This window comes from Hipposideros armiger, unplaced genomic scaffold (assembly GCF_001890085.2).
Source record: "Hipposideros armiger isolate ML-2016 unplaced genomic scaffold, ASM189008v1 scaffold_11, whole genome shotgun sequence".
NCBI lineage: Eukaryota > Metazoa > Chordata > Mammalia > Chiroptera > Hipposideridae > Hipposideros > Hipposideros armiger.
This window is the reverse complement of record NW_017731361.1, coordinates 5,434,416-5,452,238: the sequence shown is the minus strand read 5'-3', so window position 1 is coordinate 5,452,238 and position 17,823 is coordinate 5,434,416. Positions and strand designations below refer to the sequence as shown.

The following is a 17,823-nucleotide window of genomic DNA, read 5'->3' as shown; positions in this document are numbered from 1 at the left end:
GGCACATCACTTAAAGCAGAATCTCTAGGAGGGGGGCCCAGGGATCTGTATTTTAACTTGTTCACATAAAGTTAACTTGTTCACATAAAGTTAAGAAAGCCGACTTTCCTATGCCAAAATACCTCTGTGATGAGGGTGGTACTAAGAATTAAAATACAAATTCTCACTAGCTGATGGAGGATGGAGGCAGCACCAGATGCACCCCCTCCCCCGCCCCCCACTTTCTGTTGTCTTGTTTCCTGTCCTCACACTTCAAGGCTTAGCTGAAACCCCTCCATAAATATCGAGTCCCATCAGGAGTCCCATCTACCTGCCCCCTCCCTTCTCCAGACTTCTGGAAAGCTCATGGGACATTCCACTTATTCTTGCATCTATTAATGCTGCTCAAATGTGTTAAGCTTTGCTTCCCTAACCAGCATTATATCATGCAACATTCTTCACTCCTCCCCTCTGCCTGGTGAATTATAAGGACAGAAGCCAACACCTAGAAATGGTGGCTGGGAAGCAGCCACGGGCTCAGAGACTTAGATGTATATTGACTCATTTGTTCCTGAAGATCATATTATCATCCCTATTTCACAGGTGAGAAGATGAAGTCTCACAGAGTACATTAATTTGTGCAAGGTCACAATGGTAGAACAGAGAGTTTGAACCCAGCTTGCCTGACTCCAGAGCCAGAGCCCTTTCCCACTACATTATACCTCTAATCCAAGCAGAGAATGTACCCCCCCCGCACCCTTCCAACCCCCCCCCTCCAGATAAGAATGGTGATACATATGCACATACCAAGTGGTAGGTCTTTTGCTAAGTTCTTTGCATCACCTCCTTTCGTTTTCAGAATGACTATGGGGTTGGCTCTATTATCCTTTTACTGATAAGAGACAGACTCAGAGAGGTTAAGCATCTTCCCCTCAATTACACAGCTGGTAGATGATGGAGGTGAATCCGGATCCAGGATGTCTGACCATGGTTAGAAGCGGTCTTAACCATGACCACTTTTGCCTAGCCCAATGCTTTGGACCTTGAAGATGCTCATAAGTGCTTGTTGGGCTGAATCGAGCCAATGTCCACCCTTCTGAATTGCACCAGTGTCCAATGTGCTATATAAACACACAAGGTGCTGCAGCAAGCTGCCTGGGCAGCTCTCCAGCTCGGCAAGCATATAATAAATATAAGCTGCGGCTGACACAGGCGTGCTTCCTGCCAACCACTTTCTCTCAGCTCTGTCCATACATACACCACACACCCCTGCAGACACAACTCATGCTCTCTCCTCTTTCGCTCGCTGTGGACAAGGAGCAAGTGTGTGGCTGAGGTCTCTAATGGCTGGCTGCCCCAAGGGGAAGCAGTCAGCACTGACTGGAAGAGGCACAGACCCCTGTGCAGTTCGAATGCATTGACTCATTTAGCCAATGTGCATTAAGCACCTACCATGTGCCAGACACTGGGCTATGTCCCTGCACACAGTACAGAGCAAGCAGACAAGATTTTGCTTTCAGGGAGGAATAATCTATAACAGCTAAGCATAGGTAGAGTTGTGGGGGACAGAGAGACTGGGATGGGGATGTGGGTGGGTGGGTGGAGGGAGTTTGACAGGCTAAAACCTACACGATCCAAAGGAGCCACTGGGCAGCGGATGATGCAAGTGCAACGGTTTGAAGGTGGGGAACAGCTAAAGATGGTGTGAATTTAGAACAGTAGTCTGCAAATTTTTCTTAAAGAGCCAGGCAGTAAATAGGTGTCTCAACTCTGCCACCATCATGTCATCAATATGTAAACAAAACGGTGTGGCTGTGTTCCAGCAAAGCTTTATTTATGAAAACGGCAGTGGGCTGGATTTGACTGGCAGGTCTCGGTTTTGCTGACCCCCTCTGGGAATATAAAGAAGGCCTGTGAGGCTGCCTGAGTATGGAGGGAGGGTGAGAGGGCAGCAGAGGGGCAGGGGCGGGACCCTGGAGGTCCTCATCAATAATTCTTAAAGCAACAGAGGCCCCTGGAGAATTTTAAGCAGGAGAAGAACATGATATGATTTCCATTTTTCAAAGGTCACTCTGACTGCTGTGTAGAGAACGGGTTATGGGGGTCAGAGTGGATGTGACAAGACCAGTTAGGCAGCTGGTGGAAACGCCCAGGTGAGAGATGGAGGCTCTCTGGGCTTGGTCTGCGCAGCAGAGATAGCTAGGGCGGCAGAAAGGCCTCCGCTGTGAAGCTCTCCTCTGTAAGTAACCCCATTGCCTATGCAGCTCAGCAGCCCCCGCCCCCCAACGTGAGAGCATTCTTTATGAGCAAAGAAACCTGGGGCATTCCTGCTTTGTCCTCATGCTGCACCCTGTGCCCTGAGAATGAATGGATCCAGCCCACCTCCAACCGTGATAAAAGTATTCCCAGAGCTCAATTTTCGTGAACGCCACGTGAATTTTCCAGGTATCACTAATCACACAGCTTCACAATGACTAAACGTTCCTGAGAACATGAGCTATGTCTCTTTCCAGTTACTGTCGGAGGCACTTGCTCTTGGTGAAGTGGACAGTTTCCCAGTAGATTGGGAAAGGCTGACACTGGAGTTATTTCCCAGTATTGCACATCCAATCCCCGCTGCACAAAGTCCAAACGCTGACAGGGCGGCCACTGCACGCTCGCAGCACGCCCGGGCCCCTGGGCTCCACGGGCTTGGAAGTTAACCATTACGAAACAGCAGACTTTCCCCTCTAGGTTCCCCTCCCTCATCCTTCCTCCTTACTCATTCTTCTTGACCCTGAAAAGACAACACGTGCACTCACACACTCCACTCTAACAGTGTCACTAGGGAACTTTCTTCTGATTGGTCTGATGATCTCATCTGACAGCTACAGAGCATCCAACTCAAACAGCCCTTACCTAATATCTCCAGCAATACACTAACAAGACACAGAACAAGGAAAAAGATCTCCCCGCTGACCATGTTAACAGTTTTTTCTTTCTCCTCTAACGCTTGATTTCTCCTACAAAGGTGAAGGGGAAAATAAGGGATATGTGGCATTTTCTAAAAATTGGACATAATAAAATATTATCAGCCAAACCAGTGTAAACAGTGGATTAACATTTTGCCAGACTCTCCTTCGCCTGCAGCTCAGTCAACATTGAGAGGTGTTTTCTTCTGAGCTTAATTTGGCCTTTTGCTGTTCAGGGAATTTGAAAGGTCACTGGCATTGCTGATTAAAAACAAACTAGTGTCAATGAACTCTGCCATGACTCCCAGAGACCACAGGGAGACTTGGGTAATGCCTCTGACTCATGAAGCCACGCCTCTCTGCTGTCCTCATTCGTCAGTATAGGACTTATGACGATTACCAAGTTGCGGGGTGGGAGCAGTCAGAACCTGCCAGGCAGGACACCCTGCTGGGAAGCAAAGGGCTGGCAGTTCAAAATTACTGAGGTGTCTTTTCTTTCTTTTTGTGGTTAGTTACTTAAACTACTTAAAAAATGAGACTTTAATAACAGAAGGCCGGAATGTAAAATGGTGCAACCCCTTGGTAAAACAGTTTGGCGGTTCCTTCAACAGTTAAACATAGAGTTACCATACGAACTAGCAATCCCACTCCTGGGTATGTCACCCAAACTGAAAATACAGGTCCTCACAAAAACTTGTACACGGATGTTGATGGCAGTATTACTCATATCAGCCCCAGAGTGGAAATATTCAAAATGTCCATCAGCTAATGAAGGGATAATCATACAATGGAATATTATTTAGCAATGAAAAGGAATGCGATTCTGATGCGTGATAAAACATGAACTTTGAAAATGTGCTAAGTGAAAGAGACGCCAGTTACAAAGACCACATACTGTGCAATTCCATTTATACAAATTACCCAAAACTGGCAAATTTGTAGTGACAAAGTAGACTAGTGGTTGCCTAGGCTGGATGGGGTAGAATTGGGGGTAAACGGGGTGTGACTGCTAAACTGTACTGGGTTTCTTTTGTGGGTGATGAAGACATTTTGGAATTAGATGGTGGTGATGGTTGCACAACTAGGAATGCACTAAAAACCACTGACTTGTACATTGTAAATGGGTAAACTGTATGGTATGTGGGTATCTTAATAAAGTGGTTTAAAAAAAACTGGAAGGCTACACTTAGGAAAAGGAGTAACAGACAAGACATACATGAATACATAGACCTTCTGAGAGCTTAAACCAATTCTGCCCCCAGGACCGGGGTCCTTAGTGTTGTCAGGGTGAACAGCTGAGAGGAACATGGCAGTGCCTTGCCCACGGGAGAGTGAAGTGGGGTTTAGAGGGCAGATCTTTAAACTGAATTCACCTGCAAAGGGGGCTCCCTCACATCCTGCTCACCTCTAGGCAGAAGTCACCTCCTGCTGACCAAGGACACAGAAGCCCTTGCACGCAGCCCACTCTGGTTTGTGTGGCGTGGAAACCGTGTCATGTTATGAGTGAGCTGTGACTCCCCGACATGGGCTTATTTGGGGTGCACTCTCCAATGACATCGTTTTGGACAGCCTTCAGAGGACCCACTTCCAGAGGTCTATTGGGGTCTGAAAGCTCTAGCTGCTGACAGGAGAAGCGGCTGGACCGGCGGTTTGTGTGCTGTGACTTGTAAAGGGCCCAAATGAAAGTTAATGGAGCTTTAAGGATGGTGCTTTGAGGGCTCTGAGAACCATAAAAGAGGGCGCAGGCTCAGCAGGCCACATGTAGTTCTGGGCTCACCCCCACCCCGCTGGCTCAGAAGGACCAGGGTTGAGTGTGACTTGGGCAACCCCCGAGTGCTCCGTAACCAGCTTCCCATCCTGTCTGTCCATGCCCGATTAGTATCTCTGCCATGCTGAATGCAGGGCCTGGGCACACATGTGGATGCCATCAGGGCTGGCCCCCAGGAGCCCATCTCTGCCCTGGCTTGGACCTCAGGGCCCTCACAGACATCCACGGCCCAGGGAGTCCAGGGGCTGAGAGCCAGGCCTGGGCCCTTCTCAGCTGAACAGGAAAGACTGTCTCTGTGAACGATGAGAGCATCAGGGCCTTCTTCTAAGATGGATGTAATGACGACACTGACAAGCACAGCACTGACATACTGAATGCTTAATACGCGTTGAGTACTATTTTAAACACGGGATGTGCACTATCTCAATTTTCTCTCACAACCCTGTTATCTTTGTATGACAGAGGAGAGGACTGAGGTACTGAGAGGTTAAGTCACTGCCTGAGATCACACAGGAGCGAGTGATGGAGCTGGGACTCGTGCTGTGGTAGCCTGGGGGCCTTGTATTTCTGGGTCTCGGGCAGGCGGTAGGTGGCACGGTCTGGGCCAAGGTGGACTGCCTGGCCATGACAGGGAGCCCTGGAGCGATGTATGCTCACCCCTGCCCAGGAGTTCTGCCCCCACCCCATGTGAGGTCAAGAAGAGAACCCCAGAAAATGTCCAGTTTCTGAAAGCAGGCAGCTGCTTTTGCTTCCTCCTTTGAGCAAAACAAACAGACCCTTTCACCCGGGAAGCCAGGAAGATCAGCCCCAAAAGAGAACTTTATCTGGGGGAAAATCTCAGCTTTAACAAGAACTTGGGCTTTTCCTTAGAATCCTGATTTTCCTGTTAGGTAAATGATAAGGTATAACAAATTACAATATCAATTTTTAAATTAAAAACTATTCCTATGACTATTTTTTTGTAAGGAGGAAAACAAAAAGAAGAATGAAAATGGTGCCTTAAGCAAGTACTGCTTCCCAGTTCTATGGGGCCAGTGCCACGAATCCATGGACACACAGGACACGTGAGCAGGGTGGTTTGGCTCTGGGGCAGTCAACTCTCCCAACAGTTACGGGGAGGGCGAGCAGGGATGCAGTGAGGCTGACTGCCTGGAGCTCGCCTAATGCCCGGCCATCTCGGAACTCGGCCTCGCCTGCTGTGGACAGTGAGTGCCACGGAACCCAAGAGGAAAGGGTCACAGAACCTGCGGCTTCAATCTCCACCGTGAGCTGCTGACCACTCTTAGGATCCCTGTCCTCAAGTCCTTGGTCTCCTAGACTTGCCCAGCCACTGCCAGGCGCTGGGCTGAGTCCTATGCAGGCAAAATGGCATTTCATGTCCACCACACTGCGATGAGACTGCCTCTGTCAGCATGAAGGGCTGATGACACCTGGTCACATTTGATGGCGCCTCCCAATGGCCTGCTGGGGCTCCCTCGTTTGGGGAAAAGACACAAACACACACGCTTTTTCAGTCTTACCTGTTCTGTTGAGATTTTCTGTAGGCAGGAACTTAGAAAACTCCAGTTATTTATTTGCTACCCCCTCCCCCCGGCCTTGGCCCATCTTTGCAAGGGCCTGAGACGACTCACCATTATCGAAGACTGTGCCCGCGGTAAACGAGAGCTCTGAGTCGTGTTCAGCTTTGCAGGCGTACAAGGCTTTTGCCTTCCGGAACGGTGTGCTGTGTGAAAACAGGCGCTTATTTAGCCATTTAAAAAAAACCCTCTCAAAGCCCCAGGTAGTTAATCTTTCGTCTTCCCCTTCCCTGCAAGCCACCTAGTCCTCCGTCATGGGAAGAGCCTGACAAGGCAGCCGGATGGCAAAACATGAGGTGGAAAAGTTGCAAAAGTCACTAGAGAAAAATGAGAACTATTCAGAGAAAAGCCATAAGCCCCAAGAAAGCACACTTCTTGTGGGGTCACCTTGTGCCATGTTACAACAGCTGGACAGTGGGAGGGCAGGCTGGGCCCCATTTCTGGAGCAGGAGTGGCTTGAGAGGAGGAGGAGGGTAGGGGCAGGAAAGAACTTCCAAGTCCCTCTGGAGAACGCTCCCAACAGACCCTGTGGAAAGCTGGCAATGCTGAGTCAAAAAGGAGAAATTGTAGCAAAGCCAGGTTTCGGCTCTAGGCCACGGGCTGACATCAGCTCTCCCAGATGTTACTTGTATCTCATTGGGCTGGTGGGGCAGGATTCCAGAGCTAGAACTCCGCCACCCCCAGGGTAGGGCAGGGAACAGACAAGGTGTGTGTGTGAGCAGTTACACATGTATGTGCATAAGCGCACACGTGAGGGAGTGTGGGGAGGAAGATGGCAGAGCGGACATGATGCCTTTATTCCTTTCACGTCCAACGAGTGTTAACAAGCACTGTCACTGTGCCTGAGAATCACCTGGGGAGCTTTCTAAAAACATGCAGATGTCTGGGTTCTACGCTGACCGGGCATCAGGATTTAAAAAATGCTCTCCAAGGGATTCTAGTGTGCAACCAGGGCTGAGAATCATTGTTCTATAGCTGGGGTTGGCGAACTCTTTCTGTAAAGTACATCTTTGAGGCTTTGTGGGCCACATGGTCTCTGGTGCAATTAACTCCTCTCTGCATTGTAGCATGGAGGCAGCCACAGATCACACGTAAACGAATTAGTTTGGCTGTGTTTCATCAAAACTTGACTACAAAACGCAGGTAGGGGGCCGGATTGGACCCAAGGGCCACAGACTGCTAACCTGTGTTCTAGCGAGTTAACCGTAAGAATTGGTAAATCCTACTACCTTCTATTAATTTTTGCCTTGCTACCCAACTAGTTCCAAACGATCTATGGCCTTCTCCAAGGTCATAAAATGACATGTAACAGTCAAAGGTTGTCTCTTTATATGACAAAAGCAATCTCCCTCTCCCTCCAAGCCATCTGAGGGAAGGACATGAGGGGCTCCAGGGAAGAGAAACGAAAGAACAAGTAGGTTCTCTGGGTTAGACAGCGATGCCAGGGGTGCATATTATTATTTTGTTGTCAGCTGACTATTGGACAGCCTCAAGCAGGCAGTGCTGCCAAACCTGCCATGGGATGCACTGATTTCTAGTGGCCAAAGGACATTTAGCTGATGTGTGACTGGTCTCAGGTAACTCCAGACAGCAGTATCACAAGGGGCAGGGCGCCTGGGGCCGTTCTGGAACTGCTATTTCTTGGAGTCACCAGGTCCAGCTTCCCTTTGGGAAGAGGCAGCACGGGTGGAGGGAAACCTATGCCAGGGCCAGTTATCCAGAACTTCTAGTCTGGGCTCCGTGAAAACGGAAGGAAAGGAGGCTCGAAAGTTCTGTTGTGCAGGAAGAGCAGCGTAAATGACGATCCAGGATTTGTTGCCAGGGTGCGGTTTACCGCTGTTCTCTCTTGTCTTTTAAGGAGCCCAGAGAGGATGGCCAGGTGGGAGAAAACTGGGAAGATGGGAGAAAAGGAAGTGGGTCTGCTGGGAATAAAGGAGAGAAAAGCCTTCAGAATTCATCAGCTCCATCAGAAAACAGCGCTTCGTGTGCAATTATCATTTAAGTCAGAATAAAGTTCAGATCAAGGGGCACATTCTGTGATCTGACTAAACCAAGGCCGTGGATTGGCCAGCAAGGGCCAAATACCCAACGTGCAACTTTCCAGGGAGGGGAAAAACTTTTATTTATTTATTTATTTATTTATTTTATTTATTTATTTATTCAGCCAAAACCCATACAGACAAATAAGTAGAGCCTGTTACGACATGGAAGGTAGAAGGAGAATCCAGCTGACATTAGCCAGTGTCACTGTCCCTTGAAAGACAGGGCAGAGGAGGTAATGAGAGAGCACAGAGGCCGGGGAATGGGGAAATAAAAGGTGAGGGAGAGATCATCTGAGGCAAGTCTCCTCCAGCTGGGTTTTCATAGAGGTTACTTATTAACCTCATTAAACAGGGGAAGGGACAAAACAGGGGCGAGCCAGGACAACCGATGGGGGTTTCTGGCAGGAAGGTAGCAGAGGGAATGGTCTTCGGTGTCCAAGATTATCGTTCAAGAGGAGTAATTTTCCACTGATATCAGGCTTTTGGAAGTGAATAATGAAGTGACAATAAAACAGGACATTAACAATAAAAACAACGGCCAGGAAAGGGCCTGGTTTTTCTCTTAAAGTAACAGGTAACTGACAGTCTGAGAGGGTCTTTTCCCGAGGCCTTCTTCCATCCCCCTAGGATGTGCACAAAAATGGAAGGGATGATAGAAGGAGTGCTTTTTAAACGGACCATTTCTGTTCCCCAGGACTAGGGCTGCCAAATAAAACACAAGATTCCTAGTTAAATTTGAATTTCAGATCAAAAGGAATACTTTTTTTTTTAGTATAAGTATGTCCCAAATATTACATGGGACATACTTACACTAAAAAAAAAAGTCATTTGTTGTTTAGCTACAATTCAAATGGGTACTCTGTATTTTATTTGCTAAATCTGGCAACCCTACTCAGGGGAGAGTCTTATCTTTTTAAAAGTCTGTCATCCCAACAAGTCCAGTGTCCCCTGCCACACACCCTCTCAAAAGCTTCGAGCAGTTTGCTTTAGGTAGGCTTCCTACCCAAACAGCTCCTGTTGGCACAGCAGCTGTGTTTGTAGGCTTTGGCTCTGATGAAGAAACATACAAAATCCCCACCAAGCATCTTTGGTTCTTTGGCTCCGTAGCTCCCTCCTCTCTGCAGTGCCTGTCAACACTGGACACCGAGAGCCTGTGGTGCCATAGGCTGCTCCTGTGACAACGCCCTTCAGGCCTCAGCTGGGCCTTCAAGGGCAGGGGAGAGTTTGGAACCTTTTGCTAGTTCATTTTTAATTTTCGCCTCTGAGCATGGCACGAGGCCAGGAAAGCACTCAGAGGAGTTTCCCTCAAATGCCCTTGCAAGCCTTGCAAAATGACAGCCCAGTCTCCATTGTATGGCACTCCAGGGAGTAGGGCCAGCTAGACTGGCAGACTGCAACGGTGTGGTCCTTTAGGCACAATTTCCAGGGGTCCCTGTGCGTGTGGAATTATGGGTTTGGAGCTGGGAGCGCTTCTGGAGGCATGAGTGAGAGGAAGGGGGAATGGGAAGACCATGTTCCTCTGGTACCCTTTCTCTGCAGTGCTGTAAAAGGCATCTTCGTTCCTGAGCTTGAACTAGCAAACACTAGAGATGCTTTGAAGAGGGGAGGCATAGCCATTTCCAGGGGAGACGGTATGTAGGCGTTCATGAGACCATTTACTAGGTCTAATTAAGTACTTATTTTTAACAGCTCTGCCCAGGGAAGGAAGTCTGAAGTTCATGTTCTAGAAATGGATTTGGGGGAAGGCCCCATTGGACCTGAATAATAGGTGTATGCCCCCACCTCTTGGCTGCATACTGCAACAGCAGTTAGGGGGTTTCAGCCCTCTGTTGGCTAGCCTTGATGGGCTACCTCCCCAGTCCCTATCCTTGCTCACCTTGGCATACATCCTTAGCTCAGTGACAGCCAATTGCAAACCCTACTCAGCCTTGCCTATTTCAAAATGGCAGCACCCTAAAGGGTTGTGGAACAGCATCATTCAAATGGTGCTATTCTAACAACGGCCAGAGGGGGTACTGAATAACCATGACCTCAAACATACCAGGTGAGCAGGTTCTATTGCCACTGTCCTCTGCCAACCTGGAAATACTTTGGGAGATGGAAAGGAGTTGCTGAAGAAAAAACTTGGAAATATCCTGGAAGGTGGAAGGGAGTGGAGAGGTGGAGATACTGGACAGGCAACAGGGCCCCAAAGCTCAGAGACACAAAACAGGGAATATCCTCAAAGCAGAGTACATTTCAGGTTTTTGGCTGCGTGATTCTCCTAATCTGAGTCCCCTAACCCACTTTGTCCAAGGGGACAATGTTTTGAAGAATTTACCCCCTTTTGATCAAAATGAAGAACTGCATTCTTCTAATGACCAAGTCTCTGCTATGAGCGAGTGAGGCATTTTGGAAAGTGACTGTCTATGGTCAATAGTTTGCTCTGGTTCAGGTCCTGATGGGACAATCGGTGATCTAAACAGAAAAATCCATGCCATTTCTAGTGTCCCAGAAAGTTAACATCTCCCAAAGCACCCAGAATATGTCTAAGAAAAATTAGGAAAGAATTTGTCAGGAAAATATGATCTGCATTTTTACCTTATTCCCAGGGTGAAGATAAAAGAATACACTGGAAAGCTATTTCCCCCATATTCCAGAACATAGCTGGACAGAAAACATAGACGAGCAGGCCAGGCTCTGGGGCTGCAAGTTGTGTGGACACTTGAATTTGGGGCCACCCATATGTTTGGAGGAAAGAGTGCTGGGTTGGGGACAAGAAGTCCTGAATTCTGGATTGGCTCTCACCTGGTCATGTGACTGCGTACAAGTCACCTCTCTGTGCCTTAGTTTTTCTCTATAATAGGGTTTAGGCCATTTCTCCTCTCATTCTCATATAAGGATGGAATGAAATGATAGATATAAAAGTGCCTGGAGGAGAATAAAGTAATATTTATATCTGTATATAAATAGCATGGGGTTTTCTTTTTTTAAAAGTGAGACTCAGCTTCGTGAATTATTTAAGCCTCTCTGCTGGACCCACCCCTTAGGAAAAAACCAGTTATGAGGAAAAGATGGGTGAGAAAATACTGCCACGGCCCCAAATGCTTATGATACTTATAATTGGGCTCTACATTTTGATTATCTGAAAGCAGAGACTAAGTTTTGAGAGACACACGTGCTCAGGACCTAATAGCACAGGGATTCTGCAGGGTTTTTATTAATTAATTCTTTTCCTGGATTTAAACAGCTGCTTTTCTCCAAAGAACTCAAGTGCAAAGAATTACGTTTGCACATCATCAAAGCAGGAAATCTCTATCATGGCCCTTAGGCAGAGGAAATAGGTCAGCCCTCAGAAAGAGGTGCTGCCTGTTCCCATGAGAGCTAAGGGTTCACGACACATGGCGGTAGAGGCAGGCTGGGAGCACTGGCGATTCCTGGGAGGAGGACATGGAGGGAAAGAGGCAGCCATGAATAATTTAAAGAGAAATCGCTCTGTCTCTCTGTGTTACATTCGTCTCTCTCCCAGTGGTCTGTTCTCGGCAACTAGGTGTCAGTGCTCATGGCCGATAGCCCAACCCCACAAATAAACGTTGCCTGATGCTACCTGATAAAAAAAAAAAAAGAGGGAAGAAAAGGCCCATATGTGTCTCGGCACTGTTCCTTCTGATATTATCTTAGACCTATTATCTTAGACCAAGGCACAGAGAGCCCCATGATTCAGAGAGTGAGCCAAACAGGAGCCCGTTCAGGAGGTACTCTTTCCCCAAACTCCAGGCATCACAGGATATTAGTTCAGGAACCGAAGGAAGGGTTCAGGAAGGCGTGGAAGATGCCTTGCTGGTTCATGCAAATGGTCCCTCCCAGCTTTAGATCTCAGGCTGAAATTGCAGGAGGGCAGAGGCTGGCCTGCCATGGTCCCTGACCAGCTTTGGATAAAGCGGGTCGGGCTGGTCATCATCCCTGATTTTACCTGGAGTCTTCACGAACCGTTTCTTCTGGCCTGTCAAAAAGCAAGTGCAGGTTTGGATGGCAGGGAACAAATTTGACGAGGAGGCTGAACACTGCATGAAGAGAGGACCAAGCCAATGAGAACAACGGCAGCAACAGAAAACCAACAAACCCTGCAACAGACCTGATGGGGGATGAGTCGCTGGACGTGGATGAGGTGGGCATAGGGCTGGATGGCGCCGAGAACATGGGCCAAGAAGGCGAGAGGGGTGAAGTTGGGCTTGGATTCGGGGGGCTGCAAGACATAACAACCAGAAAACTCATCATCACACAGGGAAACCACAACAGGAGCATGGGAGGTTCATGGAAAGCCAGGTGATGGAGAGCCGGAGCGGACTAGGGAAGCACCGAATCCCAGGGTGTGTCGTCAGCACCAAATCACATTTCTCCAGACCAAACCTCCGTGTCTTCCAAGTAAGGCCTGTTCTGTAATTCCTTGGATCATCAATGCGTCTTTTCCCTGCAGAACAACTGCTTTCTATGTGACAGGAGCTTCTTCCATAGTGTCCAGTGTGCCTGTGGCCATCAGTGAAAAAGGCCCTGATCCCATGTACAGGCGTTCCCACACCCATATCCCATCGCCAGCCTCTGTGTGGGGCAGGGCGAGCTTATAGCCAGCTTTTAGCTTCCACTGCTGCGTGAGTGTTTTTAAAGTTGTGTCTCAGCAAAAATGACCATTTTTCTGGGCCACATAGGCCATTCAGCCAGAAAACAATTTCCTGTTTACGTTTTTAACTAAATGGGCTGTGTGCCCATTGGAGACCCAGAGAACTACTGCATTAGAAAAATGATAGCGGAAGGAGGACGGGTCTGCACACACACCTCTTGGGCAAGGGCTTGCAATTACGGGAAACGTGCAGTTCCTCTGAGGTTTGCTTTCCAGGCCTGTTCTTTCTCTTTTCATGGATTCTGGGCATTTCTGATGCTCAAAGAAAAACCTCCAGAGGGGAAGCCGTGAAAAAAAAAAAAAGGAGGAATGGAAACCTTAAATCTGTCATTTTGTTCTTGGGTGGCTGATCAAAAGTTTGGAGAGGAAAGGTTGCAATTACTCACTAAAATGTGGTTTGATTTTAATTGGTCATGCTAGCGCTTTGACTTATTTCCACAAATTACACAAATAAACAAACATCTTAGCAGCTCTATAAAATCATATTAAGTCACAGACAGTGCAAACTAATGACTAAGAAAACAATGTGGGAACCACTTGGCCACAACACCTCCGCCGATGGCTGGACTGTTCGGTCCAAGCACTTTACAGAGGTGAAATGACAGCAATTCAATCCAGGGGCCAGCCTTTCTAAACACAGTGGGCTTTAGCAAGAACGCATAAATGTCCTACTTGATGGGACATTCGCAGTTCAAACACGAGGCCCAATTATGGCCCCAATTACCTGTGGTTGTGCCATAAATTCCTATGGCAATATACAGTAAAAACCCATTCTGTGAGTTCATCAGATATCCTCAGGCTAACTGAATGAAACATTTCTTAAATGCCGTTTAAGTGCATTATATTTCTAGAATATAAGTTCCACGAGGCAGTGTCCATTTTGTTTATGGCTGTTATCTCCAAGTCCTAAAATAGTGCCTGTAGGTATTCAATGAATAATTACTAAGTGAATCAATGAATCTCATTTAACCCATCCAACAAGCCAAGAGGCACCAATTATAGTTCCCATTTCACAGATGTGGAAACTTGAAAAGCTTGCCTGAAGACATACAGCCTGTGAGTGACAAGCCTGAGGTTTGGACCCCCAGTCTCTGGCCCCAAGCCCAGGGCTCTTGCTGCCACAGTGGACCACCTCTGGGGTAGCAGGACTTGCTCTGTCCTCGATGTGCCAAGCGTCTTCACAGATCCAGCCATAGCACTAGAAGCCTCTTAACCACTGATTTATGATTTTCTTTAGATGCCTAGCACATTTGCAAAGGAAAATAGGAATGCAGCAACAGACAGGCTCAATAAGACCCAACACACTGTAAAGTGCAACAAGTCCCCAAGCCTGCCTCCAGTCTTCTGTCTGGTAGCTTCACCCAGCAGACAGAATCCATCCCATACAGTAGAAGAGATTCCATTCAAAGAGCATGGCTTTCTTCTTCTTTTTTCTCATGAATCCCCCAAAGACTAGACATTGGACACCTCGTATGATGAGGACAACTGGTAGACTACGATTTAGCCTTTGCCAAAATTCCTACCTTCAAGAGCTTACAATGTATTTGACCAGAAGGGACAGATAAAAAAACAACGGTAACAGAAGATAGTAAGATTCACCCGCTGAGGGATAAGTTACTCTATTATTAGTTTTGTATTTGCTCCCACTTGACTTTGTCTCCAGTCCTGGGAGAAAGTGCTGCCTCATTTCTTCTGCAGTTGCAGCTGGTAAAAAAGGCTTCCTCAGTCCTCCAACCACAACGCGCCCCGCAAGATAATGACCTAGCAGGCACCAGTGACCGGCGGACGACTTCCAGAGTGCAGCCCAGCCCAGGAACCCGAGTTCTGACAAGGGGCAGCTTGGAGGTTCAAGAGAGCAGCCCAGGCCCTGAGGCCTGGACTAAGCTGTTCTTCTAGTCAGTGGTTAGCACAGGACAATTTAAAAGTCCTTAGGACATTTTTTTGAGGATTTTTTTTTTTTAGTGGCTTTTATAAGTAGGAAACACCTCCAGTTTCCTATTTCATCTGTACCAAGAATTATGCCTTTAGCTAAGGCCCAGTTGGGAACATAGTGTGTGAACACAGTGTGGGTTTTGAATGTTTTCTCACGTCCTTGGATATCGAAGTGGTTCTTGGCCAGTAGCACATGGCTGAAATGATCCGGGGGTGCGGTGAGAATGCAGGGTATTCATAACAGCTATAGGAACTTACTCTTCAATCCCCATGTCAATGGCCACAGTATTAACTGCAATTTTTAACAACTAGTAGAATTTCATTTGTTTGCTTGTGTTTTAGTCAGAGCAATAACATTTATTTGCTATAAAAGGACCGCAGTTTAAAATTTATGACCACCATGTTTTAGTAGTAACAATAAAAGGCATACCCCACGGTACTTCTATGATTTCTTAAACTACTGATAGAATTACGCCTTTTGTTTATTTGTGCTTCAGAGTCATGTCAAGGAAGCTCACTATCAACAATACCATTGAACACTTTTATTTACTCCCGTGATGGAGGCCTGTGGCAGCTGAATGACCCTAAACATAGAAATGTTCCTCCAAGAACAGAGAGCACATTATATTTTAGTGTTGATGCAACTCAGAGAAGACATAGTTGGGAAATAAGGTGCATACGGATGATAACAGCCCAAGACTCTTTGTATAATGTTCTATTATCCATTTCCCTCCAGAAGTGTCTGGTTAGAGGTTAAACAACAGCACCCCTAAAAAGTCCAAAACAAAACAGCCAAACAAAAAAAAATGGTCAACTTTCCTATTGGCTCGGAAGCCTCCAATATTGAATTCTCAAAACTCGTTTCCCACTAATGAGGCCAAAGATAACAGGATAGGAGAAAATAATTTTAAAATTACAATCTTAGCAGATGACCCCTGAAGGCCTCTCTGCAGCCCTCAGCGTACAGCTTGGGAGTATCTCAGATGAACACTCCAGCACTTTTTTTTAACCCTAAATATTCCTGGGGTTCCCCCAGGCCCCCGCATGCAGGCCCAATGACAGCAACAACAGCTTAAACTTTAGCATGGAGGGAACATTTGCGCGTCTGCCTTGGATTTAAGGGGAAGTCTGGCATCAGCTTTGGTTTCCTGGTCTACAGTGTCCTCAGAAGGAGTCAGACAATCCCAGTCAGTCCCTCTGACATTCACTGGACAGGGAAGAAATAACGGTTTAGGAAGATAAGGCTCAGAGGCCTGGCAGCACGCTGGGTTGTGGCTGATAGTTCAAGTACAGTGTGTAGCAATATCGTAAGCTTGACACCTTCTGTGGTGACTCACTTGAATGATGGAACGTCTGCTGTACCAGCCAGGGCATGCCTGTCGTGCTGTGGACAGACAGGGCTGCCCACAGCCTCCCAATCTGATCGTGAACGTGGCAGTCCCTCTCTGGTCTCCACAGCACAGGAGTCACAGCCTGAGTTGCTATAAGATGAGCAGTAAGCTCACCTTTAAGAAGAAAGCTAATGTTGGTTTTTTTTATATAAATTCTGATACTCAAAATTTCAGATTGTCTTGTAGGAAATTGGAAAATACTCAAAAGCAACAAAAGTAATAAATGCACACATAATTTATTCCACTGATAATCACTGTTAACATCTTGGCATATTTCCTCTTCCTTTTTCGGGGAGGGTGGGGTACATGATAATACTACAAACAGAGTTAGTAGCCTTTTTTTACTTAATAAAGCATTTTCCAATATCATTAAAAAGACTTTGATATATTTTTAAAACGGTTACAGGGTATTCTATTGTAGGGTATACTCTGATTTATGTAACTATTCTCTTATTGTGTACACTCAGATTATCCCCCTTTAGCCATTATAAATAGTGCTATAACTCACATCCTTACTGAGGACCATTGCCTGTCTCCAATTGTTTCCTTAGCATAAATTCCTGGAAGTTAAATTAGTGGGTCAAAGGCTAGGCGTTTTTTTCAAAAGGGTCTTGATACAGCCTAGCAAACAGCTTTTCAGAAAGACTCTACTGAATGACATTCCACGAACAGTGTGTGTGGGCTGCCCCTTGCCTCCCACCACGGCTCTACCAGCATGGAGCACTATCATTAAAAAAAAATTAGATGGGCCCTTTATTTCCCCCGGTTCACCAAGGTTACCTCGGATTCTGCTCTTTCCTAGCATTTCCAGTGCCATAAAAAGGAATCTAATTCCCTTCCCGTGTTCTGCTTCCATCTGGAAGCAATGTCAATTTTCCAAAGGGCATTGTGCCAAGAAGGTCGTGTGGGGAAGGAGACAGGCAGATGGACAGAGACAGACAAATACATCCTGGGGATGTGAGACCCCTGCTCAAAGAGTATGGCAGCTTCAGGAGGACCTGGGAGTGGCCGATGGTTAGCTGAGTGCAGGGCTCTTAGAGGTCAGGCTCAGGAAGAGGGATGAGATGCACAGAAAAGCCGAAGAGCCTTCAGCCAGCAGCGTACATAGCTGGCATCTGCTCCTCTCGGCCAGGCGGTGCCCAGGCTCCCAGTCAAGGACCTCGGGCCTGGGCTGGGCTTGTGGGATTGCTGGCCCGACACTGACCTTAATGCTCTCTCGGTCCCAGTTCCCAATGACAGCGGGAACAGGGACGCTGTTATTAAACCCATGGGGGACTGGTGTGTATTGCTCCCCCCTCCCACCCCGCCCCTCTACTGGGGTGCCCGAAAAATGTATACACAAGACTTGTATTCATCTTTTGTTATTGGTATATATTGAGTATCACAATTTTAATACCGTTTTTCCTTCTTAAAATGTGTATATATTTTCTCTATCTCTCTTTCTATTGGGTTGTCAGAAAAGTCATGACGTATTTTTTCTATGTTTTTTATTGCAAAAATACATCATGACTTTTCCAACAATCACA

At 47.0% G+C, this 17,823-nt stretch overlaps 1 protein-coding gene across 4 annotated transcripts in view; it reads right to left on the bottom strand.

The window, feature by feature from the left end:
- Nucleotides 1-17,823, bottom strand: part of ARHGAP26 (Rho GTPase activating protein 26) — a 426,643-nt gene that overhangs the window by 8,182 nt on the left and 400,638 nt on the right. For 2 of the 4 annotated variants that reach the window (XM_019663126.1, XM_019663141.1), the window contains exons 21-22: nt 12,270-12,542; nt 6,330-6,421 (exon numbers count right to left, since the gene is read on the bottom strand). In XM_019663126.1, coding sequence (XP_019518671.1) covers nt 6,330-6,421; nt 12,270-12,542 — 365 coding nt within the window. The remainder of the gene's footprint in view (nt 1-6,329; nt 6,422-12,269; nt 12,543-17,823) is intronic. The other 2 variants (XM_019663136.1, XM_019663152.1) reach the window with 2 other exon arrangements.